Genomic DNA, 24,772 nt, shown 5'->3' on the forward strand with positions numbered 1-24,772 from the left:
ACACTGGTGTGGGCAGAGGCACCACACGGTGCACAGGTGACCCCCATGCCACACAGCCATGCACAGGAGCACACGTGCAGGTACGCTGTGTGGATGCCAGGGTGACACCCAAACGAGAATGTCTGCCCCCAGGCCGAGGCATACCCCCGGGCAGTCGTGGGCAGGCGCTGCACCAGGCCGAGCACTGGACTGGGGTCCCGTCCGAGGGGCACACCCAGGAGGGGCAGCCTGAGGGGGCTGGGCTGGCTGCTCTGCTCCTCCCAGAGGCACTGCTGTGGGATGAGGGCAGGGACTGTGTGCCCACCCTCCTCTTCTTGGACCCCCAAACACTGGGACCCAGCGGGGGGGGGGGGCTACAGGCTCCTCAGACAGCTGCCCCGAGGGACCAAGGCAAATAGGAGACCGGAGCTTGGGGCAGGGAGAGGTCCCTAGAGGGGGGTGCCGGGGTGAAAGGGTAGGCCTCCCGGGATGGGAGCCCCAACTCAGGGTAGGGTATCATCTCCCCTGCATAGGGAGGGGTGGCAGGTTCCCCACTCCCACCCCCAGCCCCCAGATCCTTGCTCACACTTGCCCAGGTGTCTGCCTTGCTGGTCTTTGCCACCGAGAGGGGAGAGAGGAAGAAAGACCCAAGTGAGGGACAAGGGGCTTGGAGCTAGAGACCGACTGGAGGGGAAAGGGGAGACAGTCCGGGGGAGGGCCGGAGGGTGGGGTAAAGAGAGGCGTGGGATTAAAGGGTCAGGAAGGGGAAAGATCAATAAACTCAGATACAGCCCTGCAGGGAGGGAAAGGGCAGGCCAGGAAGGGGATGGAGAGAGAAAGGAGAGGGGAGGGGTGGGGAGGGGCGGGGCGCGGAGGGGAGGGGAGAGAAACAAATGAAAGAAAGACCCAGAGGCCAGGGCAGACCTAGAAAGAAGGGAAGTCAATGCTGGGGCTGGGGTTGGGCGCAGCGCCATGCCCAGGACATCCGCACTCCCGCCCCATCTCTCCACCCACCTCCTCACCGACGACCTCCCTGGGCAGAGGCCGTTATCACGAGAGGCTGCCGACCTCCTGTGGTCTCCTCTACCTTTAACCTCAGTCTGACCGCCAGGGCCCTCCCTCAGGCTTCAGGGGGCCGAAGGTGCCTCTGGGTGGTGGCAGGGATGGGAGCTAGGAGGCCCAGTGGACAGGCTTTGGGGCCCTGAGGGAGATAAGGGGCACCTTGCTGCCCACTCCCTGTCCTGGGGCCAGGCCTGCTGGAATAACTGGCTGGACAGCTCCAGGGATGGAGGCCAGGGCTGGGGCTGCTGCAGAAGCTCCAGGCCCCCACCCCCCTGCTCCCCCCTCCAGACCTGAAGCTTGGGCTCCCCCAGAGCCTCTACCCTGGTGGGTGGGGAATGTAGACAAGGCAAGTCCAGGCAGGTGTCCCCCCACTCTTATCCCTCCCCCTGCACCAGCCCCACTAGGAAGACAAACAGCCTGGAGACCCTACTGGGGCCAGTGGCCAGCAGCTGGGACCCCAGCCCCTCAAAGTGTGGGAAGATTTGTGAAGTCAGCAGTTCCATCCTGAATCCCACCCCAAACCCAGGCTGGGCCGGCTGGCCAGGGGGTTGAGGCTGGGGAGGGCAGTTGATGAAAGCTAAGGGAGCCTCCCACCCCCTTTCCCCCCTTTCTCCCCACCCGCCCCACAGCGAGGCCAGCTGTTCTCCAGCTGTCAGAGGCTCCCACCCTAGAAGTGGCCCTGCTCTGGTTGGGACCCGAGCTGGGGAGGGAGGGGGGATGGTGTCTGCCTCCCCCAGCTCCAGTCCAAGGACCCCTGAGGGACCCTGCCAAGTGGCCACACCCTCCAGGCTAGGGGGGGAGCACCTTCTACCCTGGAGCTGGGTCGGGATTTTAACAGGAGGAAGCAATTTGCAGAGTCAACTAGGAGGGAGGTGGGGGGCCTCCTCCCCTCTCCCCCGCTTATTAATGTGCTTCCAATTTGGGAATCAAGACTGTGCACCCCACACACACACACTACCCAGGGCACAGGCTTCTCAGGGAGCAGAGGGACGGGGCAGCCCCCAAGCCCCCTTCTCCAAAGCTGGCTCCCACGGTCAGCTCCCTCCCCCAGGGTACAGGCAGGTGGGAGGGTAGAGACTCGGAGACCTCAACCTCCGCAGAGAAAGGGGCCCAGTTCCTAGCGCTCCCTTCACCCCCACCCTGAGATCCTGTCCTTTCTCATCTTGGCCCGCTCCAGCCAAGGCCAGGTACCCAAGTCTAGGAGGAACAGATACAGCTAATGGGTAACTTGGGAAACTGGGTCCCACAGGTCTCAATCCACATGTCAATGTCCCCCACCTCAGCCTGCCTGCACCCAGGCCCCTAAGTCACCCACCAGCTGCCACCAGTCACCCAATCAATTCCCCACCATGAGACCCCACCGTCTTCTATAAACACGCGGCGTTCTCGCCTCCAGCCTCACAAACAATCCTCTTCACACTGCCCTGCTCATTTGCTGTTACCTGCATTTCTCTCCTTTCTGTTTTTCATTTTTTATTTTATTGTGATAAAATATATAGAACATAAAATGTACGATTTTAACCATTTTTTAAATCCCCACCTGAGAATATCTTTTTATTATTATTTCCTTTTAGAGAGGGGGGGAGGGGGAGAGAGAGAGAGAAACACTGATCAGCTGCCTCCCATATAAGCCCCGACTGGGAATCGAACCCATGACCTTCTTGGTGTATGCGACGATGCCCCAACCGACTGAGCCATCCAGCCAGGATCGATTTAAACCATTTTTAAGTGCACAATTCAGTGGCATCTTTTGATGGTCCCCTACATAGATGCCACATGCTTTGGGATCACAGGCCCCAAATTCGTCACACACAGTCCTACGCCACGTCTGGCACAGCCCTGAAGGATGTCACCCACACTGTCCTATAGTCCCAAACAATCCCAGATAGTGACCACCCACGGAGGCAGTCTCAGTCACACCCCAGTTTCTCTCACACGCAGGGAGCAAGCCGTTTCCTTCTGGTGCTGTTTCCCTACACACCTTACCTCACACAGCTCAGCCAACAACCCCTGAGTGCACTTCCACGGTACTGGGCGCAGGCCGCCACGTCCCAGTGGTCTCTGCCTTACACACCCACACCCCATACTGAGTTTTTCTCATACAGCGTCACACAGTCACATACACAGACCAGCAGAGTTTCTATAATCCTGAGATCACCCCATACGCTGTTCACACACATACAGCGTAAGTAGCACCCCACAGGGTCGCATGTCACACAGAGTGTTATTCATTCTACTTCTGACACACACAGGATCACACAATCGCTGTGTCCCTCACACAGGTGCAGCACCAAAATCCCATCCAGTGTCAGACAGGGCTCCCACGGATGGGCCCGTTTCATCATAAACATACCCCGTGTGAGGGCATCACAGTAACACTGAGAACGTCATTCATTCAGTTTCTCTCAAATACATGCAGCATCAGCCACGCACAATGTCAGTTTCTCTACTGCATCAGCCACACACACACAATGTCACAGTTTCTCTCACATACAAATGTTGCAAAGTCACAGGCAATGCCACATAGTTTCTCTCGTGCATCTGTCCAGCCTCGCATGCAGTCACACACACAAACTGGTTTTACCTGGTTCTCTCGCACACGCACCCACCCCACACAGGCTCGCCCACACAGAATGTCCCACTCAGTTTCTCTTGCACACATCCAGCGTCACACAGTTGCATTCTCGTTTCCCTCTATCGCTTCCTGTCCTCTCGGGCCTGGCAGGGAGCACAGGAAACAATCAGCACTCTAGGAAACCTCAAGGGCTGGGCTTCGGGGATCCCAGAGAGATAGGGTTCCCTGGCCCCTGCCTGCAGCCTCCTGTGGGACCCTGAGGGGAAAGGTAGAGCCCTCTCCCATTCAGTGTCCTCCCCAGAGGGGCAGCACCTCTCCTACAGACAATCCTAGGCTGGCACAACACTGGGAGGAAGGGAAGGGCAGGGCAAGGCCATGAGACAGAGCCGAGGTCATGTGCTGACCTCTGCTCCAGCTCTGCAGAGAAGCTCCTGTCATGGCCCCAGGGCTGCCCCAGAGGTCCTCGGAGACCTGGGTCCTCAAGGCCACCCCTGGGACCTCACGGCTTCTGCAGCCTCCATGTGGGAAGAAGAGAGTGTGACCTCCGAGCCATCTCCACAGAAAGCTGCAGTATTTAGAGACATCGCGGCCCCCCAGCTCCCTGGGGCCTGGCACTAGCAGCACCCTTCCCACCATCCTCACTGTGAGCTGAGCTTCTGCTCCCCTCCTCTTCTTGAGCGAGGAGAGGGGCAGGGCTGATAGAGTCTGAACCCTGGCAGCTTAATACCAAGCCCTAGAGAGAGGTCCGGAAGCCAGGTGCAGGGGCCCACCACCCACGTGGCCTCTGAACACCACTCATCCCATCCGGCTTGCCAGACCCCATCGCCACTTCATTGGGGAGGTTCCCCCAACTCCACCTGGTCCCCCTGCTGCCCACAACTATTTTAGCCATGCTCACCTGGCTTAGCTACTCCTCAGTCACCCCCTGGTTTGTCCTCACTTCTTCCTAAGACCACTGGATCACCCACTCACCACCTCTCCAGACCCCACCAGGTTCGGGTTCCACAATGGGAGGGGAAGGAAGGCTGACTGACTAGGAGACAGAGACTCCCGGAGGGGCTCAGAGAAAAGGGACCTGAGAGGTCATTTATTCCAAGAAGGGAGACTGAGGCCCAAAGAGGCCCACCAAGGTGACACAGCTGGTTAAAGTCCAGCTGGGACCTGACATCTAATTTCTTGACCTCCTCTGTTGAGATGTTTCCTTCTAGTTTTAATAGTTCTTCAACTGGCAGAATGGACCGGGTTCTGGTACATTCTGAGGGTGAGGGCAAGAGCAGGGCCCAAGACACACAGACACACAGCTCAGTCCTCCCAATCACTGACCACCCTCCTCTGTCGTTTCCCAGCCCAAATGCACTAACTGACATTGATGACTGTTCCCTCCCTAGGGGGCTGGGGGAGGCCCAAGAGGGCAGACTCCCCTTGGCTCCTAGCCTCTCTCTGAGGAGGGGGAGTCCAGGACCCACCAGAATCCTGTTTCCTAGAAGACACATCCATCCACCCCCTGCACACACACTGAGCAGGGATCCAGAGGTCCACAGGAACATGTCCTGGGATGGCAGCCCTTGGAGAAATATCTGGAAGGGAGGAGTACATAATTCTCCCAAATCTCCAACTTTTGGAGACTTTGGATCTCCCTCCTTGCTCCAGGCTCCCCCCCCCACCCCACCCCACCCCCAGCATTCGGGTCAAGGAAGTGTCGCTCTGGGGTGGAACATGTGTGTACAGAGCCAGGCCACAGAAGACAGGACACAGCCGCCATGGGCTCCAGCCCCTCGGGGCTGTGTCCAGCCCCCACCCCTATCCCCTGATCTCCTGGGCTACAAGTCCAGGCCTGACCTGCTTCTGCCTCTACCTGGAGAGAGGAAAGACACAGAGGGAGGTGCCCCCTGAGAGGCCTCCCCCAGGGCCTCGTTCTCACTCGTCCAGAAAGAATCTCTCAGGCCCGGATCGGGGCCCCTCTCCTAGAAAGGTGACAGAGCGGGGTCCCAGTGACAGCGCCTGGCTAGGCTGGAAACCAGATGCAGACAGGCAGTCCCCGCCTCCCCGGCCCGGGCAGGAATAAAGGGCAAGACAGACAATGGTGGTGGTGGACGGACAAGCCGCCTCCAAACCTACAGCCTGAGCGAGGGCTCCGAGGAAGCGCGGCGAGAAGGCCCCAAAGCCAGCCGCCCGCGGAGCGGGGCTAAGGCGCTCGGGGCAGGAACCCGAACCGCCGCCCCGGCACCGGCGGCACGACTGGAGGGACCCGGAGCCCCCGCGTCTCAGGGGCGCACGCAAGGGGCGCGCAGCTCGGTCCCGGCGCCCGCCGCAGCCCAGCGCGGCCGCGGGCAGCGCGCGGAGCCGGCGCGGGCGCCCCGAGGCCCGGCCCGCGGCCTGCGTGGAGCTGGGGCCGCGCGCGCCGGCGGAGCGCGAGCCGGAGTCCAAAGGGCGGCGGGGCCGGGACTGGGCGCCCTGGGTTCGAGCGCCTCCGTGGCAGGCCCCCCCGCGCCAAGCCGTGCAGCCCCCAGACCCTGCCTTGACACCCCAAAGGCGGACGTTGGACGGCACCGGGGGCTCTCCCCGGCTCCCCTACCTCCCCGGCCGACTCGCCCGGGTCGCGGCGGGGCCGCGGGGGTGGGCGGGGCTTCCCGGAGAGCTTTCCTCCCCCCCTTCCCTCTAAACTTCCCGGCACCCAAATCCGGGGCTCCGGCTCGGGCTGGACAATAGTTAGGGGACCCGGCCTCCCTCGAGCACCCCCCATTCCCAAACCCACAACCGACCAACCGGCCGGCCGGCCGACCCACCTCTCCCAGCGGGGCCTCCTCCGGGTGTCCGCCCGGCTTACCTGGTCCGAGCTCGCGGGGGCGCTCCGGCCGGGCCGCTCCGCCGGGCCCAGGGAGCCGCGAGGGGGGCCGGGGGAGGGGGTCGTGGGGAGGGGGCTGCCGGAATGTGCGGAATGAGCCGGGCGGGAGCGGGAGGCGCCGGGCGCGGAGGAGGGAGCGAGCGGGACGGAAAGTTTGTGTTGAGGATCCCGGCGGGGGGTGCGGGCTGTGGGGAGGGGGCGGGGCGCGCGGGGGGCGGCGCCGGGCGGGCGGGCGGGCGCGCGGGCGGGGCGGGGCCGCGCGGGGCCGCCCCCACGGCGCTCCGCCGTCCTCCGCCGCTTCGCTCCCAGCGACCGCGGCCGCCTGCCCGCGCCCGGGCGCCCGGTTCCTCGCCCGCGGCCGCGACGCTCCCGACCTCGCCCCGCACGCCGGGCCTAAGCCCAGGGCCCCACCGGAATTGGGGCTCCGGCCTGGGAGGCGCCGAGGGCGGGGCTCCCGCCTGGAGAACGACTCCCGTCGGGGCTGGGGTCGCGGTGCCGCGTCGCGAGGAGCCCCGCGGAGCCCGAGCGCACGGGCCCCCGGGCCCCCCCCAGCCCGGAGCCGCCGAGGCGGGGCTCCCTCTGCCGCCGGAGGGCCCGCCCCCCACTCCGGGGGCCCAGACCCGGCCCCGCCTTGGCGGCTGCGCCCGCCCTGCCCGGACCCGGTTTGTCTGGTTCTCCCCGAGAGGCTTGTTTCTCGAATTTCTCTCTTTCCCCCTCTTCCCGGACCTCCGGGCCCTCCCTCCCGGCCCGGCTCCCGGGGCCCCGCGGGGGACGTCTTGACGCGGCTGGTCGCCGAGTTTCGGTAGGACCGGCGGTGGGCAGGGGGAGGGGCCCGGGGCGCGGGCCGGGCGGGAGCGGGGAGGGAGGCCCCCGCCCGCCCGCCGGACCCCCCGCCGCCTCGCCCGCTCGCGCTGAGGAAACACTGCTCCGCTCGGCCCGACGCCGCTTTATTGGGGGGGCGCGCCCGGCTCCCGTCCCCAGCACCCGCCCCCCCCCCCCCCCGAGCCCTAGACGGCCCCAGAGGGGGTTCAACGGCCCCGACTGCTGGTCCCGGACAGGAAGCGACTGGGGCGGGGGCGGGTGTGCGTGTGTGTCTGTGTGTCTCTGCGTGTGTGTCTGTGTGCGTGTGTGTCTGTGCGTGTCTGTGTGTGCGTGTCTGTGTGTGTCTCTGTGTGCGTGTGTGTCTGTGTGTCTCTGTGTGCGTGTGTGTCTGTGTGTCTCTGTGTGCGTGTGTCTCTGTGTGTGTCTCTGTGTCTGTGTGCATGTGTGTGTGCGTGTCTGTGTGTGTGTCTGTGTGTGTCTCTGTGTGTCTGTGTGCATGTGTGTGTGCGTGTCTGTGTGTGTGTCTGTGTGCGTGTGTGTCTGTGTGTCTGTGTGTGTGTCTGTGTGTGTCTGTGTGCGTCTGTGTGTGTCTGTGTGCGTGTGTGTCTGTGTGTGTGTGTGTGTGTGTGTCTCTGTGTGTGTCTGTGTGCGTCTGTGTTTGTGTGTCTGTGTGTGTGTGTGTCTGTGTCTGTGTGTGTGTGTCTCTGTGTGTGTCTGTGTGCGTGTGTCTGTGTGTCTGTGTGCGTGTGTGTCTGTGTGTCTGTGTGTGTCTGTGTGCGTGTGCCTGTGTCTGTGTGTGCGTGTGTGTCTGTGTGTTTGTGTGTCTCTGTGTGTGTCTGTGTGCGTCTGTGTGCGTCTGTTTGTGTGTCTGTGTGTGTGCGGAGCAGCGCAGGCTAGCTCCGCGGCCAGATGTGCGGCTCCAGCTCCAGATGTTCTTCATCTGCTTCGGCCCCGCCGTCTGCGCCCCTCCCCCTCGGCCTGTGCCGGGCTGGGGCGCGGGTGGAGGTCACCTGGAGGCGGTGAGGGGCCGGCTCCCGACCCAGGAGGAGCCTGCGGTGGGGGCTTTGGCGAGGGACCCTGGAACCCGCCACCGCATCCCCTCCCGACCCCGGCGGGCTCTGGGGGCTCCGGGGGCGGCCCCGCGTCATTCGCACGCCAGCTTCCCGTCGAAACTGGAGAGGGCGATGGCGAAGGCCTGCAGGGCGCACAGCGGGTACCGGTAGTCCAGGCTGAAGGCGTCCTCGGCCACGCGCCCGAACTGCAGCACGATGTAGTCGGCTGGGGACGGACAAGCGCGGGGGTGTCCCCGCACTGCTGGTCCCCGTCCTGGCACCAGTGCCCTCAACGCTGGGGAAGCCCCCTCCCCTTGCGTTGGGCCCCAGTACTCAGCCGTCCTCTCAGCGATTCACCCGCCACCCATCCCCCTCTTCTTGCCTCGGCCCACCTGCCCACCTGCCCCACCTGCCCCACCTGCAGCTCTGCCACCGCCGCCTGTAAGCCCCTGAGGACAGGGACCCTGCCTTATCTCCTGCCGCCCAGGGCTACGCATACAACCGCCACTTGAGCATAGGAACCTGCCAGACTTCCCCAAGCCTAGATTCCTCCCTTGCCAACTCTTCTGTAGTCTCCTGACCCCATTCCTTCTCCCCCATCCCCCACCCCAAATCCCATCTTAGACCATCAGGCTCAATCCCCTGACTAACCCCCTGGTTGCCTTCCTGAGCCAGCGGCCTCACTCAGCCCCCAACACCTCCCCCAGCATCCATAGGGACAGGAAGTTGCTAAAAATACCCCCAACCTCATCAGACCAGGCTCCACCAGAAATGTGATCTGGAGAGCAGTTATCCAAGGCTGGGGACAGGTGACACTGGGGGGTACATCTCTAGGATTGAGTGGGGGGTGGGGAAGTTGCTCAGTGTTAGCTGGCCCCAGGAACCTGAGTCCCCTGGGAGATACCCGTCGGCTCCCAAGCTTCTTTACCCTAGTGCAGGCCTCTCCCCAAGCTTGTAACAGGGACAGTTTTACTTAATTATGTTATGGGTACATCTTGTTTCCCTAAGTCTTCAAGTGTTTCACCTCGTTTGAGAGAAGACGATAGAGGAGGCGCTCAGAAATGCTTGATTAACAGTCCCTACCCCTAAAGGTCTCAGGGGTTAGAAAGCGGGCACTGGCCAGACTGCCTGGGTTCCAGTTCCAGCCTCACCTCTTACTAGTTGTATGATCTTGGGCAAGTTACTGAACCCCTCTGTTCCTCAGTTTTCTCATCTGCCACATAGGGACAATAACAGTAAGTACCTTTCTCACAGGGTTGTTGAGAAGATCTAATGATTCCATATCTGTAAGGCCCTGAGGGCAGTGGCTGGCACACAGAAAATCCTGTGTGTTTGTGGTGGAAAATGGAGGGCCTGTGTAAGGCACGGAGGAGGTGAGGGCTGCCTTCTCTGAGCCTCAGCACCCTGTTCGACCACAAAGGGGTCGGGCTATCATTGGTTTTCAAACTCCAACAGCTTAACTCTCCCTTCAAAAGAGTCTTATCCAGAATAACCCAGTTTCTACCCCAGGACTCCGGTAAATGCTAGACTGAGGGCCTGGAATAATGAGCCCAGACACCTGCTTGGAATACCTGAGGCTCCAGAGAGCACAGTGTCAATGCCCCTGGAAGAGAAAATGACCTTCCTAGATGTTCTGGCTCCAGGAAGAGAGAAAGGTGGTGGGGAAAGGCCTCAGTGAGGGTTGGGGTCCTGGAGGTGGCAGGGAACAGCCTTGTCTAGGCCCTCAGATACTCACGGTCATCGGCATGGACAATCTGGAAGTTCTTGACCGAGGCCTGCGTGACTCTGCCTTGGAAGTTGAGGGTGTAGGAGCCACTGCCTTCGTTCCAGATAGGTGGCTTGTTGTGCAGCTCAATGAGGCTCTCCAGTGTCTTGTTCTGCCAGCGCACCAGCAGCCCATCGCTGGCCTGGGGTGCCAGGGGAAGTATTGGGGAGAGGACAGTTAGGGGCAGGTGAGATATCTCAGGATTGACAGGGGAAGGGGCCTGGGGACCTATGTGGGTCCTTGCACAGCCTGGTATCAACATCCACTCAGGGTATCCCTGAGAGCATGCCTGGCCTCTGGTGTCCTCGTGGGCAGGGTGTGCGGCTGTGAGAATGGGGCTGTGCTGTGGGGTGCCAAAGTGGGGGGCGGAAAATGGAAAGCGGCACCTGGCACACAGTAGGTGTTCTGTGCCATTGGTATCCAAGGGTTCTTCAGAACAGCCACATGCTGGCACCTGATTACAAGGATGGGCCAGACATTCTAGGACCTACAAGGAACCCACAGTTGAGCTTGGGGACAGGAACAGGTAAACAGTGGTTAAAATAAAATGTCCTGGAAGAGAGTTCCTGGGAGGAAGGAGCAGCCTCTGTATGAGGTGCTCTTGAGATATTTCTTTCCTGAGTTTTCTTGCCACCTGTGAGGTTCATGGTTTGGAGTGAGTCTATTCAAGATCATGTCCTCCCACCCAGCCAGTGTGGTTCAGTGGTTGAGCATTGACCCATGAACCAAGAGGTCCCCTGTGTCGATTGCTGGTCAGAGAACAGGACACATGCCTGGGTTGTGGGCTTTATCCCCAGTAGGGGGTGTGCAGGAGGCAGCTGATTGATGTTTCAGTCTCACATTGATGTCTTTCTCTCTCTCCCCCTTCTTCTCTCTCGAAAAAAATCAGTAAAAAAAATCTTTTTTTTTTAATTAAAAAAAAAAAGAGATCATATCCTCCAAGAAGCCTTCCTGACCCCATGTGAGATTTAGCTATCTTAGCTCTGAGTTTCCATGACACCATGCTCTTATTTCTCCCACCATGCTGTAATGGACAGAGTTAGATACTCTAAGGGCAGGCACAGTATTTGAGTAAACGTCTCTGTGCCTCAGTTTCCCTCAGTTGTAAGGATTAAGTAAGTTAGCAGCACATGAAGTGTTATTTAGATCAGTTCCTGGGGCAGAGTAAATGCTCAATAAATATCAGATAGTGGGGAGGGGGATGGGACGGGGTGGAACGGGTCATTGGGGAGAAAAGGGACATCTGTAATATTTTAAACAAAAATAAAATTTAAAAAAATATATCAGATAGTGTTTTGATGGTAACTGCTGTGTTGATTTTTGATCTCCAGTGTCTGGTTTTAATAAACGGTTCTGGGGTGAACTGAGATGGTGAAGAGAGGCCCAAAGCAGCACTGGGTAGTTCTTACTGAGCCCAAATGCCGGGGACTCACTGCCTCTGAAGGATGTGTGTGTTTATTTCAGGCATAGAAGGAGCAAGATGGGGCCTACAGGATCTTCTAGACCCGGACCTCCCATGGGTAGTGCCCCATGGGTGGGCTGGGCCTGATTACCTGTGACTTTCCAGCAGGGAAGGATGTGTGTTCAGCTGATAGGGATATTATTTTTTCAGTGCAAATGAGGAAAGTGATATCACTGTGAGTTTGGGGCATGCCAGTCGTCCTGTGTCTGAAATCCTGGGCTCAGCCCAGCTGAGGTGCTAAGGAGCAGGGTGCAGGACTGACTCTGAAGGAGGCCGCCTTTCTGTAGGACATCTCTCCACCTTACTCTACACATACACACAACCTTTGCTTTTAAAATATAAATCAAATCATGTCACTCCTTTGCTCAAAGCCCTATTCTGGCTTCCTGTTTCTCTCAGGGTAAAAACCAGTTATACAGGCCCTATCTGCCCCTCATCTCACCCCTTACCTCATCTCCCTCCAGCCACACTGGCCACCTGCTGTTCCGCAGATGCATCAGGCACCCTCCTGCCTCAAGGCCTTTGCACTGGCTCTTCCCTCTGCCTGGATGATCTTTCTCCAGATATCCGCAGGCTCACTCCCGCACCTCCTTCAAGACTGCTCGGATTTCACCTTCTCAGTGCGGCCCACTCTGACCAGGGTATTTAACGCTGAAACCTACGCACACACTTCTCATCTCTAACCCCACTTGACTTTTTTTCCCCTCCATAGCCCTCATCATTTTCTAACATGCTACATGATTTACTTATTTCTCACAATTATTATCTGCTGTCGTGCTCCCCTAGAATACCAGCTTCCTGAGGGCAGATCTTGATTTTTTGTCCACTGACGTCTTCTAGGTGCCTAGATTCATACTTGGCACTCCATATATGTGTGTTGAATGAATATATAAATGGATGATTTGGAATAAACTTAAAAACAACAACAAACACCATTGTGCTTGTTTCTGTGAATTCAATTCCAAAAACCTCGAATTCATTCCACAAGTTGCCAGAATGAATTTGCACTGGAGGGTGGAGTGTGCTGGAGAGGCAGGGTGCTGGGCAAGCTGACCCCCCCCCCCCCCCCAGTTCCCCCAGCGAGTCCGGTCAGGAGTAGCGCCCTCAGGGAGAGAGACCAGGGAGGTGCAGGGCTCACATTTCGGGGCCGGATGGGGACCCTCTCGTTGTCCGAGCTCATGCCCGGGATGATGACCGTCATGCGCCGGGGACCTCGGAAGCCCAGCACGTTGGTTTCCTGGGGGGAGATTCGCGTGAGGCAGGCGCGGGAGGAGGGGGCCGCGGGGCGCAGGCGGAGCCTCACATAGATCACGGCCGCCAGCTCCTGCCGCAGGCTCCGCGCGTCGGCGCCGCCTCCCGCGCGGTGCGGGTTCTGCCCGTTGTCGAAGACGGTGAAGCGGTTCCCCAGGAGGTTGGACCTGCGAGCAGGGCGGGGCTGGGGGCGGGGCCAGGGGACCCCACGCCCCTCCCCCAAGCCCCCCCCCCCAGTCGGGCCGTTTGGAGAGCCCCTTGATCCTCCAGGGCGAAGGTGTCTCAGGTCGGAGCAACTCATACTCCCTGCCCCCGGCCTCCCCCATGAAGTCTTTTCTAAAAAGATGGATCTAGGAGGCCTGGCAGCGTTCAGATCTCAGCTCCGTCTCTTACTGGCTGTGTGACCTCTGGCAAATTACTTAACTGATCTGAGCCCCAACTTCCCCACCTGCAAAATGGGTATAAGAACAATATTTACCTCACTTGGTTGATAGGATTAAATGGGTTACTATTTGGAAATTACTTAGAACTATGCTGGACAAGTGTGGGCATCACCGGGGTGGCCATCAGAACCGCAGAACCTCCCCGCCCCGCCCCAGGCCCAGCGAGCCGCTGAACAAGGTCCCCACGTGGGCTATACAAAGTGTGGGAGGCCCTGGGCCAGAGTGTCCGCTGCGTGGGCACCCTGCGGGCACAGGGCACAGAGAAGGCTGGCATGGCCCTCTGCTGCCCCACCTCAGCTTCCCGACAAAATTCTCCCCTCCTCGGGACAGGTTGGTAGGGTCGCTGGACACGAGGTAATTGGCTGTCCTGCTCCGTTTGCGCTTCCTGCCCGCCAAGAGGAACACCTGGGAGGGGCGGGGCAGGCGGGGGGGGCGGGGACAGAGGAAGGGGGAGCCTGTTTGCCTTGACCCCAGGCTCGCCCTCAGCCTGGGCCCGCCACCGCCACCCTTCCCGACCCCCTGCCCCCCCTTGCCCACCTTTTTCTCCGCGTCCAGGTGCAGGAAGTAGGAGGGAAACAGGCCCCGATCCATGCCCTTCTTGTCCCGCGTGAGCCGGCAGCGCACAGTCCGGCCCTGCGGGGCAGGCCGAAGCACGAACTCCCGCGGCTCGCCCACGTCCACGGGCGGGGACGCGGCCCGCTCCGCCTCCTGGGTGGGGCGAGGGGCATCAGCCCCGGAGCACCTCTCCCCTGCCCTCAGCAGGTCCCCGCGCGGGGACGCGGGTGGGCAGGCAGGACAACTCACCGCTTTCTGTGCGGGGAGAAAACGAAGAGGCCCGCTGGAGGGCGGCCCCCGCTTCCCAGCAGCTTGGGGCTGTCAGGAGGCTCTGGGAGGCTCGCACTTAATTATTATTTCATTTTGCTTGTAGTACAGCCCAAGCTCTGGAGCCAGAGAGCCTGGGTTCAAGTCCTGCTTCCACCACTGTCTGTCGGGTTTGCTAAACACCCTGACTCAGTTTTTCTATCTAAGAAGTGGGTAGACTGGGGGGAATCCCTGGGACAGAACCTATTTAATTTATACATTTAACAAACACTCATAAAGTCTACCAACGTGCCAGGTATAGTTCTAAGCACTTTTCAAATACTAGCTCATTAATCCTCTTATCAATATCCACTGAGGTAAGTAACTGTCCTATTTTACAGACGAGGAAGCTGAGGTTTAAGAGATTAGGGACCTGGCCCAAGTTCACATAGCTAGGAAGAGGTGGAGCTGGGATTTAATGCTGCCCGGTTTCCTGTTAGACCTAGAGCCTTTAGAAAGACCTTCCTTCAGGCAGATACATTCCTGGGGTGAACGGAGGTGAGGCCGGAGGTGTCCGTTGCTGTGTTCTAAGCCAGCGAATTTCAACCGGTGAGCCGCAAGAATTTTTAAAACATGCAATACCTGCCTGGTCGGCGTAGCCCAGCGATCGAGCAGCGACCTACCATCCAGGAGATCGAAGTTCGATTCCCAGTCAGGGCACAGGCCCGGGTTGCGGCTCGATCCCCAGCAGGGGGCGTGCAGGAGGCAGCCGATCAATGACTCTCATATCATTGATGTTTCTCTCTCCCTCTCCCTCTCCCTTCCTCTCTCTGAAATTAATAAAAATATATTTTTAAAAAAACACATGCAATCCCTGACTATTTAGTCAGGGGCACTGATCTCTTTTCCCTCAGACTGTCAAGTAAAAAACTGACAACAGCCAACACAACAATGGCCATCCAGTGTGAATTAATCCAAATTCTACCTAATAACTTTTGTCAGACCAGCAAAAAATATATTTTTTGGTGTGCCGCAGAATTTTAGAAATTAATTTACATGCCGTGAGACGGAAAAGGTTGAAAATCGCTGCTCTAAGCACACAGCTCAGTGGAACTATGAGCTACCACTGTTATCATGAGCACACCGTGAATACTAGCTGCAGAAGCCAATCTGAGGATGGCCCCTGATGGCTCCTGCCTCGCCTCCGGGAACTGACCCCCTCGTGTAGTCCCTTCCATGCCTTACCGGGGTTGGTCTTGGTGACCAATAGTTATGGCAGAAGTGATGGGGTGGTCAGTTCTAAGGCTAAGTCATAAGAGATACTGTGGCTTCCATATATTTTTTTTTTTTCCTCTCTCTCTCTCTCTCTCTGGCCATTCTTGGGCTCTGGGGGAAGTTGGCTGCCATGTCAGAAACTCAAGCAGCCCTGTGAGAGGTCTCCAGCCCACATCCAGGACAGTGGCCATTTCAGAAGTGGAGCTTCCATTTCCAGTCAAGCTTTAAGGATGACTGCGGACCCTGATGACATCCTGACAGCAACCTCATAAGACCCTGAGCCAGAACTACCCTGCTAAGCTGCTCCTAGATTTCCAACTCACAGAAAAACGAATGATTTGGTTGCATTAGGTTCTAGGGTGGCCTGGCCTGGTGACCTACACTGTTCCTCTGGTCTCACACACCTGGTGCCCTCTGCCTTCATGTTCTATCCCTCACAATAGGGGGAGCGAAGATTCTAATCCTAACTTTCCCAAGAGGAGAGAAGGGACTAGCAGCCTGGGAGTGTACACTTGAGGCTCAAGTGCTCTCTGTGGGCTCCGATGTGCTGCGGTTGGGCATTTTTGCTGAGGGCAGGTTTGCAGTGTGCATGAGGCGAGGCTGGTGGTGGAGAGCGGGCCCTTAGCCTGTGGGCCCGTGAGCATCTCTTTTCCACTCTAGAAGAAGAAACTTGTGAAACACAAGAGTATGTTTGGAATGTGGTCTGGAGAAAGCCAGAGTGTATTCAAACATTTCTACAGCTGTGAATTTCAAGGGCCGACTGTACTGATGGCTGGCTGTACTTCTTTCTGTTCTGTTCCTCCCGGGACAGAATAAACTGCCCTTTCAGTTTATACATCAGTATCTGGTGATCTTGGCTAATGTGAATCAGCCCCCAAGATCTGACCATGCCGGAATAAGCAAACCCACATAGCAAAGACCCCAGCCCTGCCCTCATGGTGATCTCTCCACCCATGGAAAGACTCTCATCACTTTCTCCAGTTGGACCTCTCTCTCCTGCTTACTTGAGTTTGTGCTTGCTGGTGCCTGAGTTTGTAAGTTTGTAAGAGCAATATTCAAAACATTTAACAACCCACTCTGCCCATGGAGAATGCCTGGTCTGAATGGGCACTGGTAGGCCTGGGGGAGGGTCCGGGAGGCCCCTGACAGCCACTGTTAACCCTTTAGTTGCTGGAAGGTTGGGAGGTCCTAAGTGGGGTAGCAAAAAGCACTTGGGGAGCTCAGAGCCCTAGGGTGGAAATATTTTAACACCTCGTACAGCTGGCTCTCAGCCAGTCGGTGTGCTCAAGGGCTTGCATGCACACACGTGCCTGCTGGGTGCGTGCTCCACCTCCCTGGGCCAGAAAAAGCCTGCCTCTTCCTGAGGCGGCTGCTCTGGCTGCAGAGGGGTGGCTTAGAGACCAGAGGACAGAAGGCCCCTGGTGGCCAGTCCCAACCTGGCGACCCCACACTGCCTCTTCTGCTCTCACCGGTCTGGTGCCCTTCGTCCTCATATCCGGTCACCAGAGGGGAAGCCAAGAGTCTAACCCTAAGGGACTCCATGGCCCCAGCTCACGAGGTCCCACACGCTAGTCTCCCAAGCCAGGCCCCTGCCACTAGCTCCCTGTAGGGACCTGAGCCCCCTTCTTGTCTGAGACGCAACCTTTTTGCCTTTTCCTTTCGCTTTGCCCTTCCGATTGCTGTTCTTGGCCGCCAGAGCTGCCAGCTGTTCCTCCTCGCTCTCTTCTCCTTTCCTCTCCTCCTCTGAGCCTTTGGGAGCGCCTGGAACAGAGCCGAACAAGCCTCTTAGCCCTGCCGGAGTACTTCACCGGACAGCCCTGTCTCACTGGGACCCTTCTCACAACCACAGGAGAGTGACCCCATATTACTATGATCAGAGCCTCAGAAAGTGAAAGACACCTTCCCGAGGCCACACAGCTATTGAAATGGTGGTCAAGATGCCCTCCGAGTCTTGTCTCTAGAACCCGCTGTGCCCAGCTCTGCACCCCCAGGACTGCCTCTCGACGTTGTGGCACCAGAGGCCACTGCCACCCACCTTTCTTCTTCTGAGTTTTCTCAGCAGGGCCCTCATCCCCAACCAGAAACATGGCTGCTGGGGTCTTCTGCACCCTGGCAGGGCTCACTGAGGGGTCCTTGTCAGCTTCCCCAGACCCTGCGTGGGTATGTGAAGGGGTCACACCCCTCACCACACCCAGAGCCCCCCCCTTCCTCCAGACACCAGCCTCACCTTTCTTCTTTGTCTTTCTGATCTTGGTCCCTTCCCCAGCTGGCGCCTTCTTTTTAACTCGCAGAGGTTTTGGTGGCGGGACAGGGCTTCCCAGGTCCCCTGGAAGTGAAGGGTGGGGGTTGGACAGTCCCCAGGGAGGCAAAAGCCCTGACCTGGGCACAGAGTCTGCCTCCTGCTGGGCTGGCTTCTAACCCTGAGTACAAAGGGGCACTTTAGCCGGGACCCTGGTACCTGGAGGATGGGGTGCCCAGGCCGCAGAGCCAAAACAGCATATTTCCATTGATTGATTTTTACTGTAATCACTTTGTTGCTTTTATAAAAATTATAACAATAATTCATAATGGGTTTTAAAAAGAATTAAATAAAAATCACAAAGAAAACCCCAGTTCTCCGCCCTCCCCGGCTCCTGGAGCACTTGGAGGGGGGCCATGGAGGGGAGGTGGGAGCGGGGGTGGGGGGCGGGGAGCCCATGCTGAGCTGTCTCCCTGAGGACCCGGGGAGGGAAGCCCCAGGACGAAGCTGGCCCGTCCAGGGCTGGGTCACTCGGACGCCTCAGCTGTGGCCCGTGAGGCCCAGGCCCTGCGCCCGCCCTTGGGACCCCGGGCTCTCAACACCCACCCTTCGGACCCTGGGCCTGGGCCCTCCTCGGCCTGAGGCCCGCAGGAGCCTTCTCCTTGGGGGGCTTCCCGGGCGGCAGGGGCGCTCTCCTTCCCTCCGCCGCCTCTTCCTCTCCATGGCCCTCCTCTTCCTCCTCTGTAGGCAGAAACCCCTCTCAATGGGGGCCGGCGCGCCCCGTTATCTGGGGAGCCCGGCCCCTTCAAACTGGTGGAAGAGGTGAGTGCGTGCTGGGGGCGGGAGGCTTTCCCTCCGGAACAGGAACAGGGGAAGGAGCTCCAGGACCTTCCTCAGGGAATGGGGTCACCCCAAAGTCTCCGGGGAGCGGGCCGGAGGTGGGGGGGCTGGGGCCTGGCGGTCCTGCTCTGGGAACACGCCCTTCTCACCAGGCCCCCCTCTCTCCCTCTCTGGGACCCTTGCCTCTAAGCGGGGCTCCCGCGCCTCGGGGTTCCCGCCTCTACCGCGCTCTCCCCACCCGCGCTTTCCCCACCCGCGCTCTCCGCACCCGCGCTCTCCCCGCACCCGCGCTCTCCGCACCCGCGCTCTCCCCGCACCCGCGCTCTCCCCACCCGGGCTCCCCCCACCCGCGCTCTCCGCACCCGCGCTCTCCCCGCACCCGCGCTCTCCCCACCCGCGCTCTCCCCGCACCCGCGCTCTCCCCACCCGGGCTCCCCCCACCCGGGCTCCCCCCACCCGGGCTCCCCCCACCCGGGCTCCCCCCACCCGCGCTCCCCCCACCCGGGCTCCCCCCACCCGGGCTCCCCCCACCCGGGCTCCCCCCACCCGGGCTCCCCCCACCCGGGCTCCCCCCACCCGCGCTCTCCCCACCCGGGCTCTCCCCACCCGCGCTCTCCCCACCCGGGCTCTCCCCACCCGCGCTCTCCCCACCCGGGCTCTCCCCACCCGCGCTCTCCCCACCCGCGCTCCCCCCACCCGCGCTCTCCCCACCCGGGCTCTCCCCACCCGCGCTCTCCCCACCCGGGCTCTCCCCACCCGGGCTCTCCCCACCCGCGCTCTCCCCCCACCCGGGCTCTCCCCACCCGGGCTCTCCCCACCCGGGCTCTCCCCACCCGCGCTCTCCCCACCCGCGCTCTCCCCACCCGGGCTCTCCCCACCCGCGCTCTCCCCACCCGGGCTCTCCCCGCACCCGCGTTCTCCCCGCACCCGCGCTCTCCCCACCCGGGCTCTCCCCACCCGGGCTCTCCCCACGCGCGCTCTCCCCACCCGCGCTCTCCCCCCACCCGCGTTCTCCCCGCACCCGCGCTCTCCCCACCCGGGCTCTCCCCACCCGGGCTCTCCCCACGCGCGCTCTCCCCACCCGCGCTCTCCCCACCCGCGCTCTCCCCACCCGGGCTCTCCCCACCCGGGCTCTCCCCACCCGCGCTCTCCCCACCCGGGCTCTCCCCACCCGCGCTCTCCCCACCCGCGCTCTCCCCACCCGGGCTCTCCCCGCACCGCCCAGTTCCTGGCCTGTCTTGCTTCTGACCTTGAGCCAGACCCACGGGCTACCTTCGGCCCCTGGCTGTTGTTTAAGGCAAAACTCTTAACCTCCCTGTGCCTCAGTTTCCCCACCCCGAAAATGGGGGAAGAACAAGAGAATAAAGTTTTTTTCTGGCTCGAAGGAGAGGCGGGGCTGTTCCCCGAGCTCCCCGCCTCGTCCCGTCCCGCGCCCTCCGTCTGTCTGTCCAGCGCCCTTCCCGCTGCCCTCGCGCCCTCTCACCGTCCTCGGCGCCCCGGGCTCCGGCCACCAGGAAGGTTTCTCGGGGGTCGCGCTTCTTGGCCTCGGGGTCCCTGAGGAACTTGGTGTAGACGGTGTCGGGGGCGGGCTCCTCCCGCGGCCTCCCCCTCCGCCCCGCTGAGCCTGAGCCGAGACGCGGGGTCAGGCAGCGCCCCGACCCCTCCGAGGGCGCCCAGGTCCCGGGCGCCACGGGGTCCCCCCCTCTGTTTCCACCGTCGATCCCCCTCCCCGCTCACATTCATCCCTCCCCGCATCCCACCGCTGCCCCGGCCCCGCTCCCGCCCGCCCTCAGCTCCCTGCGCCCGTCCCGCACCCTGGGGAGCGCCCCGGGGCTCGGGCCCCCGCCTGCCTCCAGGTCTCCTGGGCTTGGGCCCCGCAGGGCGGGGGGACGCAGGGTCCTCGGTCCTCTTGGTCAACTTCTGTCCCCGGGCGGGTCGCTGCGGGCGGGGGTGAAGAGCGGGAAGGGGGGCCGGCTGGGCACCCCCTAATCCCTTCAGCCGCCAAGAATAACGGGGATTACGGGGAGGGGAACTGCAGCCTCCTTCCCGGGGTGAGGAAGGACGGCCCCTCCCGCGCGTGGGGCCACCTGCAGGGCCCCAGGGCCCGCCGCCCTCCCCCGGACACCCCTGTCCCCAAACACCACTTTCCTCCAAATAAACTCCAGGGACGCACCCCCCCCATCAGCTGAGGGGTCTCGCCCCCCCACACCCCCTACCCGGCGTCGGCTTATGGGCGGGGGGGGGGGGTCCTTCTGCCTCCTTTCCAAGCGGGGTGACATACCTGCCTGGGGCGCCGCTGGACCTCGGGGCTCCCGCCTTCCTCGTGCCCGCTGAGGGTAGCAAAGGCGTCAGTCCGTCTCCCTCCCCTTTTCTTGCCCCTCCCAACCCCCCATGGTTCAGGTGTGCAGCCCCCTCTGGGCCCCCCCAGGCTCAGGTGCACAGCCCCCTCTGGGCCCCCCCAGGGTTCAGGTGCGCAGGGGGACCCCCGCACCTGTCGGAGGCCCACACCTCCCGGAGGGCGTCGTCCTGCAGCGGCATGGCCCCTCGCCGTCCACACCCCTCTGAGGCCGCCCGCAGCTCCGGGAGCCTCGCCCGCTGCACCCCCTAATCCGGGCTCAAGTTCCCCCCTCCCCCGCCGGCTCTGGAGGGCGGGGCAGCAGCGCTGCGAGGGTGCTCCCGCCTGCGGACCCCCCCCCCCACCGGGGCCCAGGCTAATGAGCCAAGAGGCTGGACCCCGAAGCTCCGAGAACCCCGGAGCCGGACGACGGCATCACTGCGCAGCTACAGCTGTGTAATGTGTCCGTGGTCAGAGGGCTGTGGGAGGAAAATATTAGAGCAGGCTCTGTATCTTTATGTTTCATTAAAAATTAATAAATAAGAACTAGACACATATACATATGTATATACTAGATACAATATACCAGAACTAGATACAATTGCATAATACTTAATAATACGGATTGAAGAAGTAGGGGCATATACTTTACAAAGAAATATGTCTCTACGGTGGTGTGCACCCAAATAAGTATGCTTTACAGGTAGGGGCATGCTTTTTGAAAAGTGTAGAGACCAGAGCCCTGGCCAGTTTGGCTCAGTGGTTGGAGTGTCCTCCGGTGGCAGAAAGGGTCTCTGGTTTGATCCCTGGTCAAGGGCAGGTACCTGGGTTGCAGGTTGTCCCCACCCCAGTCAGGGCGCCTGGGGGAGGCAACTAATTGATGTGTCTCTCCCATCCACGTTTCTAATCTCTCCCTTCCACTCTCTCTGAAAAAAGCAATGGAAAAAATATCCTCGGGGGAGAATTAACAATAAATAAATAATAGAAGTGTAGAGACCAGAGATACAGTGTTGTGATAATATCAAGGGAGAGGTTTAGGTTAGGTGTGCGGAAGCCCAGAGGATGGCCAGAGGCTTCCTGAAGCCTGGCCTGGAACTCAAGATGAGGAGGAGTTCCACAGGCAAAAAAAAGGGGGGGCCAGGGATGCTACCTCGAAAAGGAGCAGGGAGATAAAGGCTCGGAGGTTGGAAACAGCCAGACGTACCCAAAGGTCTGTCATCTCTGCACGATTACCCCTGAGCCCAAGCCCTGAGCTCTGCCACTTAGGAGCTGACTGTCCCTGAGTGACTCGGCTTCTCTGGGCCTTGGTTTGTCATTTATAAAATGGGTTTGATGATAGTACCAACCTGGAAGGAGTATTGCTCAGGCTAAAGGAGATGACCGGTGGAAAACTGCATGCAGTGAGCACTCAGCAATTGGTATTATGAACCCCAGGTCCACTCACTCTGTCTCCCCAGCATTGCTAGCACAACTTGACACACGACTGGGGTTCATGTTTTTGAGGGAGGGAAGTAATGAGTGCATCTTTATTTCATTTGTTTCTCACAAGAGTCCAGTGAAATAGGGCAGAGATTACCTCCGTTTTACAGGTGGGGAAACTGAGGCTCAGGGAGGTGAACGGACTGGCTCTGTGTCAGCCAGATCATAATGTTGCTGAGCCAGGGCTTGAATCCAGACCTCTGCTGTCAGAGCTTTGCCCCTCCCCCCTGCATGTTTTATACTCGCAGGATTAGAGGTGGGGATTGTATGAAAGGGCCAGGCTTTCTGTCTTTCGTCACTTCCCTGGCCTACCTGACGCAGGTTTGCCATAAGTAATCTTTCTAAAATGCCACTTCTTCAGTTGACACCTTTGCTCAAAAACATTCATTAGCTCCGTGCTGCCCAAGGTTCAGGTTTAAATGTGCTGGGTTGGCATTCAAGGCTCTTCCTGATCTGGCCGCCATCTGCCATTTGAACTACAGGGATGTGTGAAACCCTACTCTTCAGCCACATAAGGTCACTTATATTTTTTCCTTTCTCTCTTCCATGCCTTTGCCCGAGCCGCTCCTTCCTGGAATCCCCTCGCTGCTCCACAAAACCTACCCAACTCTGCAGAGCTCTTAAGCCCCCTCCGCCAAGATTCGTCAGTCCTCAGCTGCCTCTGAAAGTGTAATAATAATAATAGCATTTATTGACCGCCTACTGTGTGTCAGGCCCCTTCCTGCCATCTCTCCCCCCCTCACAATAATATTTATGAGGCGGACGGTAACATGGATATTAAAGGGGACGAAACTCACAGCTGAAAGCTGGTCAACAGATATTTCCCGGGCACCCTCCGTGTGCCAGTCACTGACCACTCAGTGATCCACAAAAGGATGTGGCCCTTGCCCTCGTGGAGCTCACATTCCGTGAAAAAAGAGAGTAAAGACATAAACAGACAAATAGTCATAATGATCTCATTATTATTAATTATAATAAATGCCAAGGACCAAAAGAACTGGATCCATGAGACTAGCAGGAGGGACCAGTCTGGCTTTAGAAGACAAGGCTCCCTGAGAGGGGAATTTTTAAACTGAGACCTGAAGGATTTCAGAGACGGGAAAGAGGATGTCCCAGGAACAAGGCACAGCTTAAGCAAAATGTTTCCAGGCAGCAGAGAGCCCGGCACAATAGAGCAGTGCAACCCCTTGACCAGCGCGTGTGGCCCGGAGGAACTGAAACTCCAAACACTTCACTAAGAACCACAGGCGCGGGGCCTCGGCGCTGTCCCCGCAGGGTGAACCTAAAGGTCCACGTGGGGACACCGCCCAGGCCCCACACCTCCTGCCCGCTGTTCTCCAAACCAAAGGTGCCTGTCCCCCTGGACGGCAGGGATGGCCACGGCTTCGGGGCGTGGGGAGGAGAAGCTCCTAAATGAAAGAAAAGATAAACTCCTTGCTCAGATCTTCCTCCCAGGCTGCATGGGTGTGACAAGTGCCCATTTTCTTGCTCCTTTCACGTTGGAAGGCTCTCATGAATTGGCACGGTATTGATAACAGTGCCCATGGCAGGCAGGGGACGTTTATCCGATTAAAGGATTCATACGGCTGCTCCGTGTGTCTACCTGTAGGTCTGGGCCCAGCGGGAAGATGGTAGCTGTTTTTCCTATTGGCAACTAGTGGGGCATTGGATGCTATTTTGGGACTAGTTCTAAAATATTTAATAAGGTGGAATTAAAATTTTCCAAACCACTTAAATTTGATTAAATTTTTGATATTCACTCATTATAAACTATATTTGCCTTTTAATTTTAATACATAATTTTGAATATATTAGAAAAGTCAGTTTTATTGCTTCTCGGCCTTTGGGCTAAGAGCAAGTGTAGAAAAGTCACTTTTGAAAAAGTGTGAAATACTTACCTGGCAGGGGAGATACAATGATCACGAAGGTGGTTTTCCCAGGGCGAGGCTTACCCATCGCACTCTGGATGTGCTGACCCCTGCGATTTCCCCAAACGTGGGAAACTCGCCCGCATAATTTGTGGTAGTGGGGGACTGTGTTTGCGCTCCCCCTGTTTAAAAAAAAGAAAAGAAAATGTGAAAAATAATTTTAATTAAAAAATCTTTTACATTTACTTTTGTTCCTTAGAGGAGAATGTGTTCAAGTTTTATATGCTTTGAATGCAATTACATTTTTAAAAAATCCTTTGAGGATTAGGACGGATCCAGATCATGACAGGAGCAGAGAGTAGCCAAGTGCAAGTCAGAAATAAGAAGAAACTCCTGGGTTCGGGTGGGGCTGAGTAGTGAGCACGTGTGGGGAACTGAGAGGCAGTAAATGCTCAGATTTGGGTAGAGGTGGATTTAAGATCAGGTGTCAAGATTTGGGTTAAAACAAGAGTCAGGTGAGGGTAAGAGTCAGAGCAGGAACATGGAAAACCTCTAGCACCTTCTAGTCTGACACCAGTACTCCAGGCCTTTCTCCAAAGGAAACCAGGCTTGGGGCTCTATGTTTGGGTCTAAAAAGGACATTTCTCAACTTGATCACTGGCGTTAGTCACCACACTCA

The 24,772-nt window shown here is 58.9% G+C and overlaps 1 protein-coding gene and 1 non-coding gene across 7 annotated transcripts; one reads left to right on the plus strand and one right to left on the minus strand.

The window, feature by feature from the left end:
* Window positions 1–8,427: 8,427 nt before the first annotated feature.
* Window positions 8,428–20,949, minus strand: TULP1 (TUB like protein 1). Of its 6 annotated transcripts, none has more exons than XM_087817096.1 (15): window positions 20,903–20,949; window positions 20,693–20,741; window positions 20,262–20,349; window positions 19,895–20,029; window positions 18,178–18,330; window positions 17,560–17,658; window positions 17,368–17,484; window positions 16,975–17,093; window positions 14,061–14,066; window positions 13,794–13,964; window positions 13,549–13,661; window positions 12,866–12,980; window positions 12,701–12,799; window positions 10,071–10,242; window positions 8,428–8,561 (listed from the first exon to the last, which is right to left on the minus strand). In XM_087817096.1, exons 1-15 carry the CDS (start codon window positions 20,947–20,949, stop codon window positions 8,428–8,430), a joined length of 1,617 nt encoding a protein of 538 aa, XP_087673222.1. The 6 variants fall into 6 exon arrangements, with proteins under 6 accessions (XP_087673222.1, XP_087673219.1, XP_087673224.1 ...); XM_087817093.1 differs by having other exon boundaries at window positions 20,226–20,349; XM_087817098.1 differs by lacking the exon at window positions 19,895–20,029.
* Window positions 20,950–24,115: 3,166 nt separating this feature from the next.
* On the plus strand, window positions 24,116–24,278 carry LOC148093031 (U1 spliceosomal RNA). The gene has a single exon (XR_015714635.1). It is a non-coding gene; the product is annotated as a U1 spliceosomal RNA (small nuclear RNA).
* The last annotated feature ends 494 nt before the right edge of the window (window positions 24,279–24,772 follow it).

The sequence above is a fragment of the Miniopterus natalensis genome, chromosome 5, assembly GCF_054644295.1.
Source record: "Miniopterus natalensis isolate mMinNat1 chromosome 5, mMinNat1.hap1, whole genome shotgun sequence".
In the NCBI taxonomy this organism is placed as follows: domain Eukaryota; kingdom Metazoa; phylum Chordata; class Mammalia; order Chiroptera; family Miniopteridae; genus Miniopterus; species Miniopterus natalensis.

What these genes read in the sequence shown, in the direction of transcription:
- TULP1 (XM_087817093.1), bottom strand. Translation starts at nt 20,949, where the DNA reads ATGCCGCTGCAGGACGACGCCCTCCGGGAGGTGTGGGCCTCCGACAG. An exon ending in GCCCCGGGGCGCTCCCCAGG is followed by an intron (nt 20,030 to 20,225) that starts GTGCGGGACGGG and finishes GCTCAGGCTCAG; the next exon opens with CGGGGCGGAGGGGGAGGCCG. An exon ending in GATTGTCCATGCCGATGACC is followed by an intron (nt 8,562 to 10,070) that starts GTGAGTATCTGA and finishes GTCCGTCCCCAG; the next exon opens with CCGACTACATCGTGCTGCAG.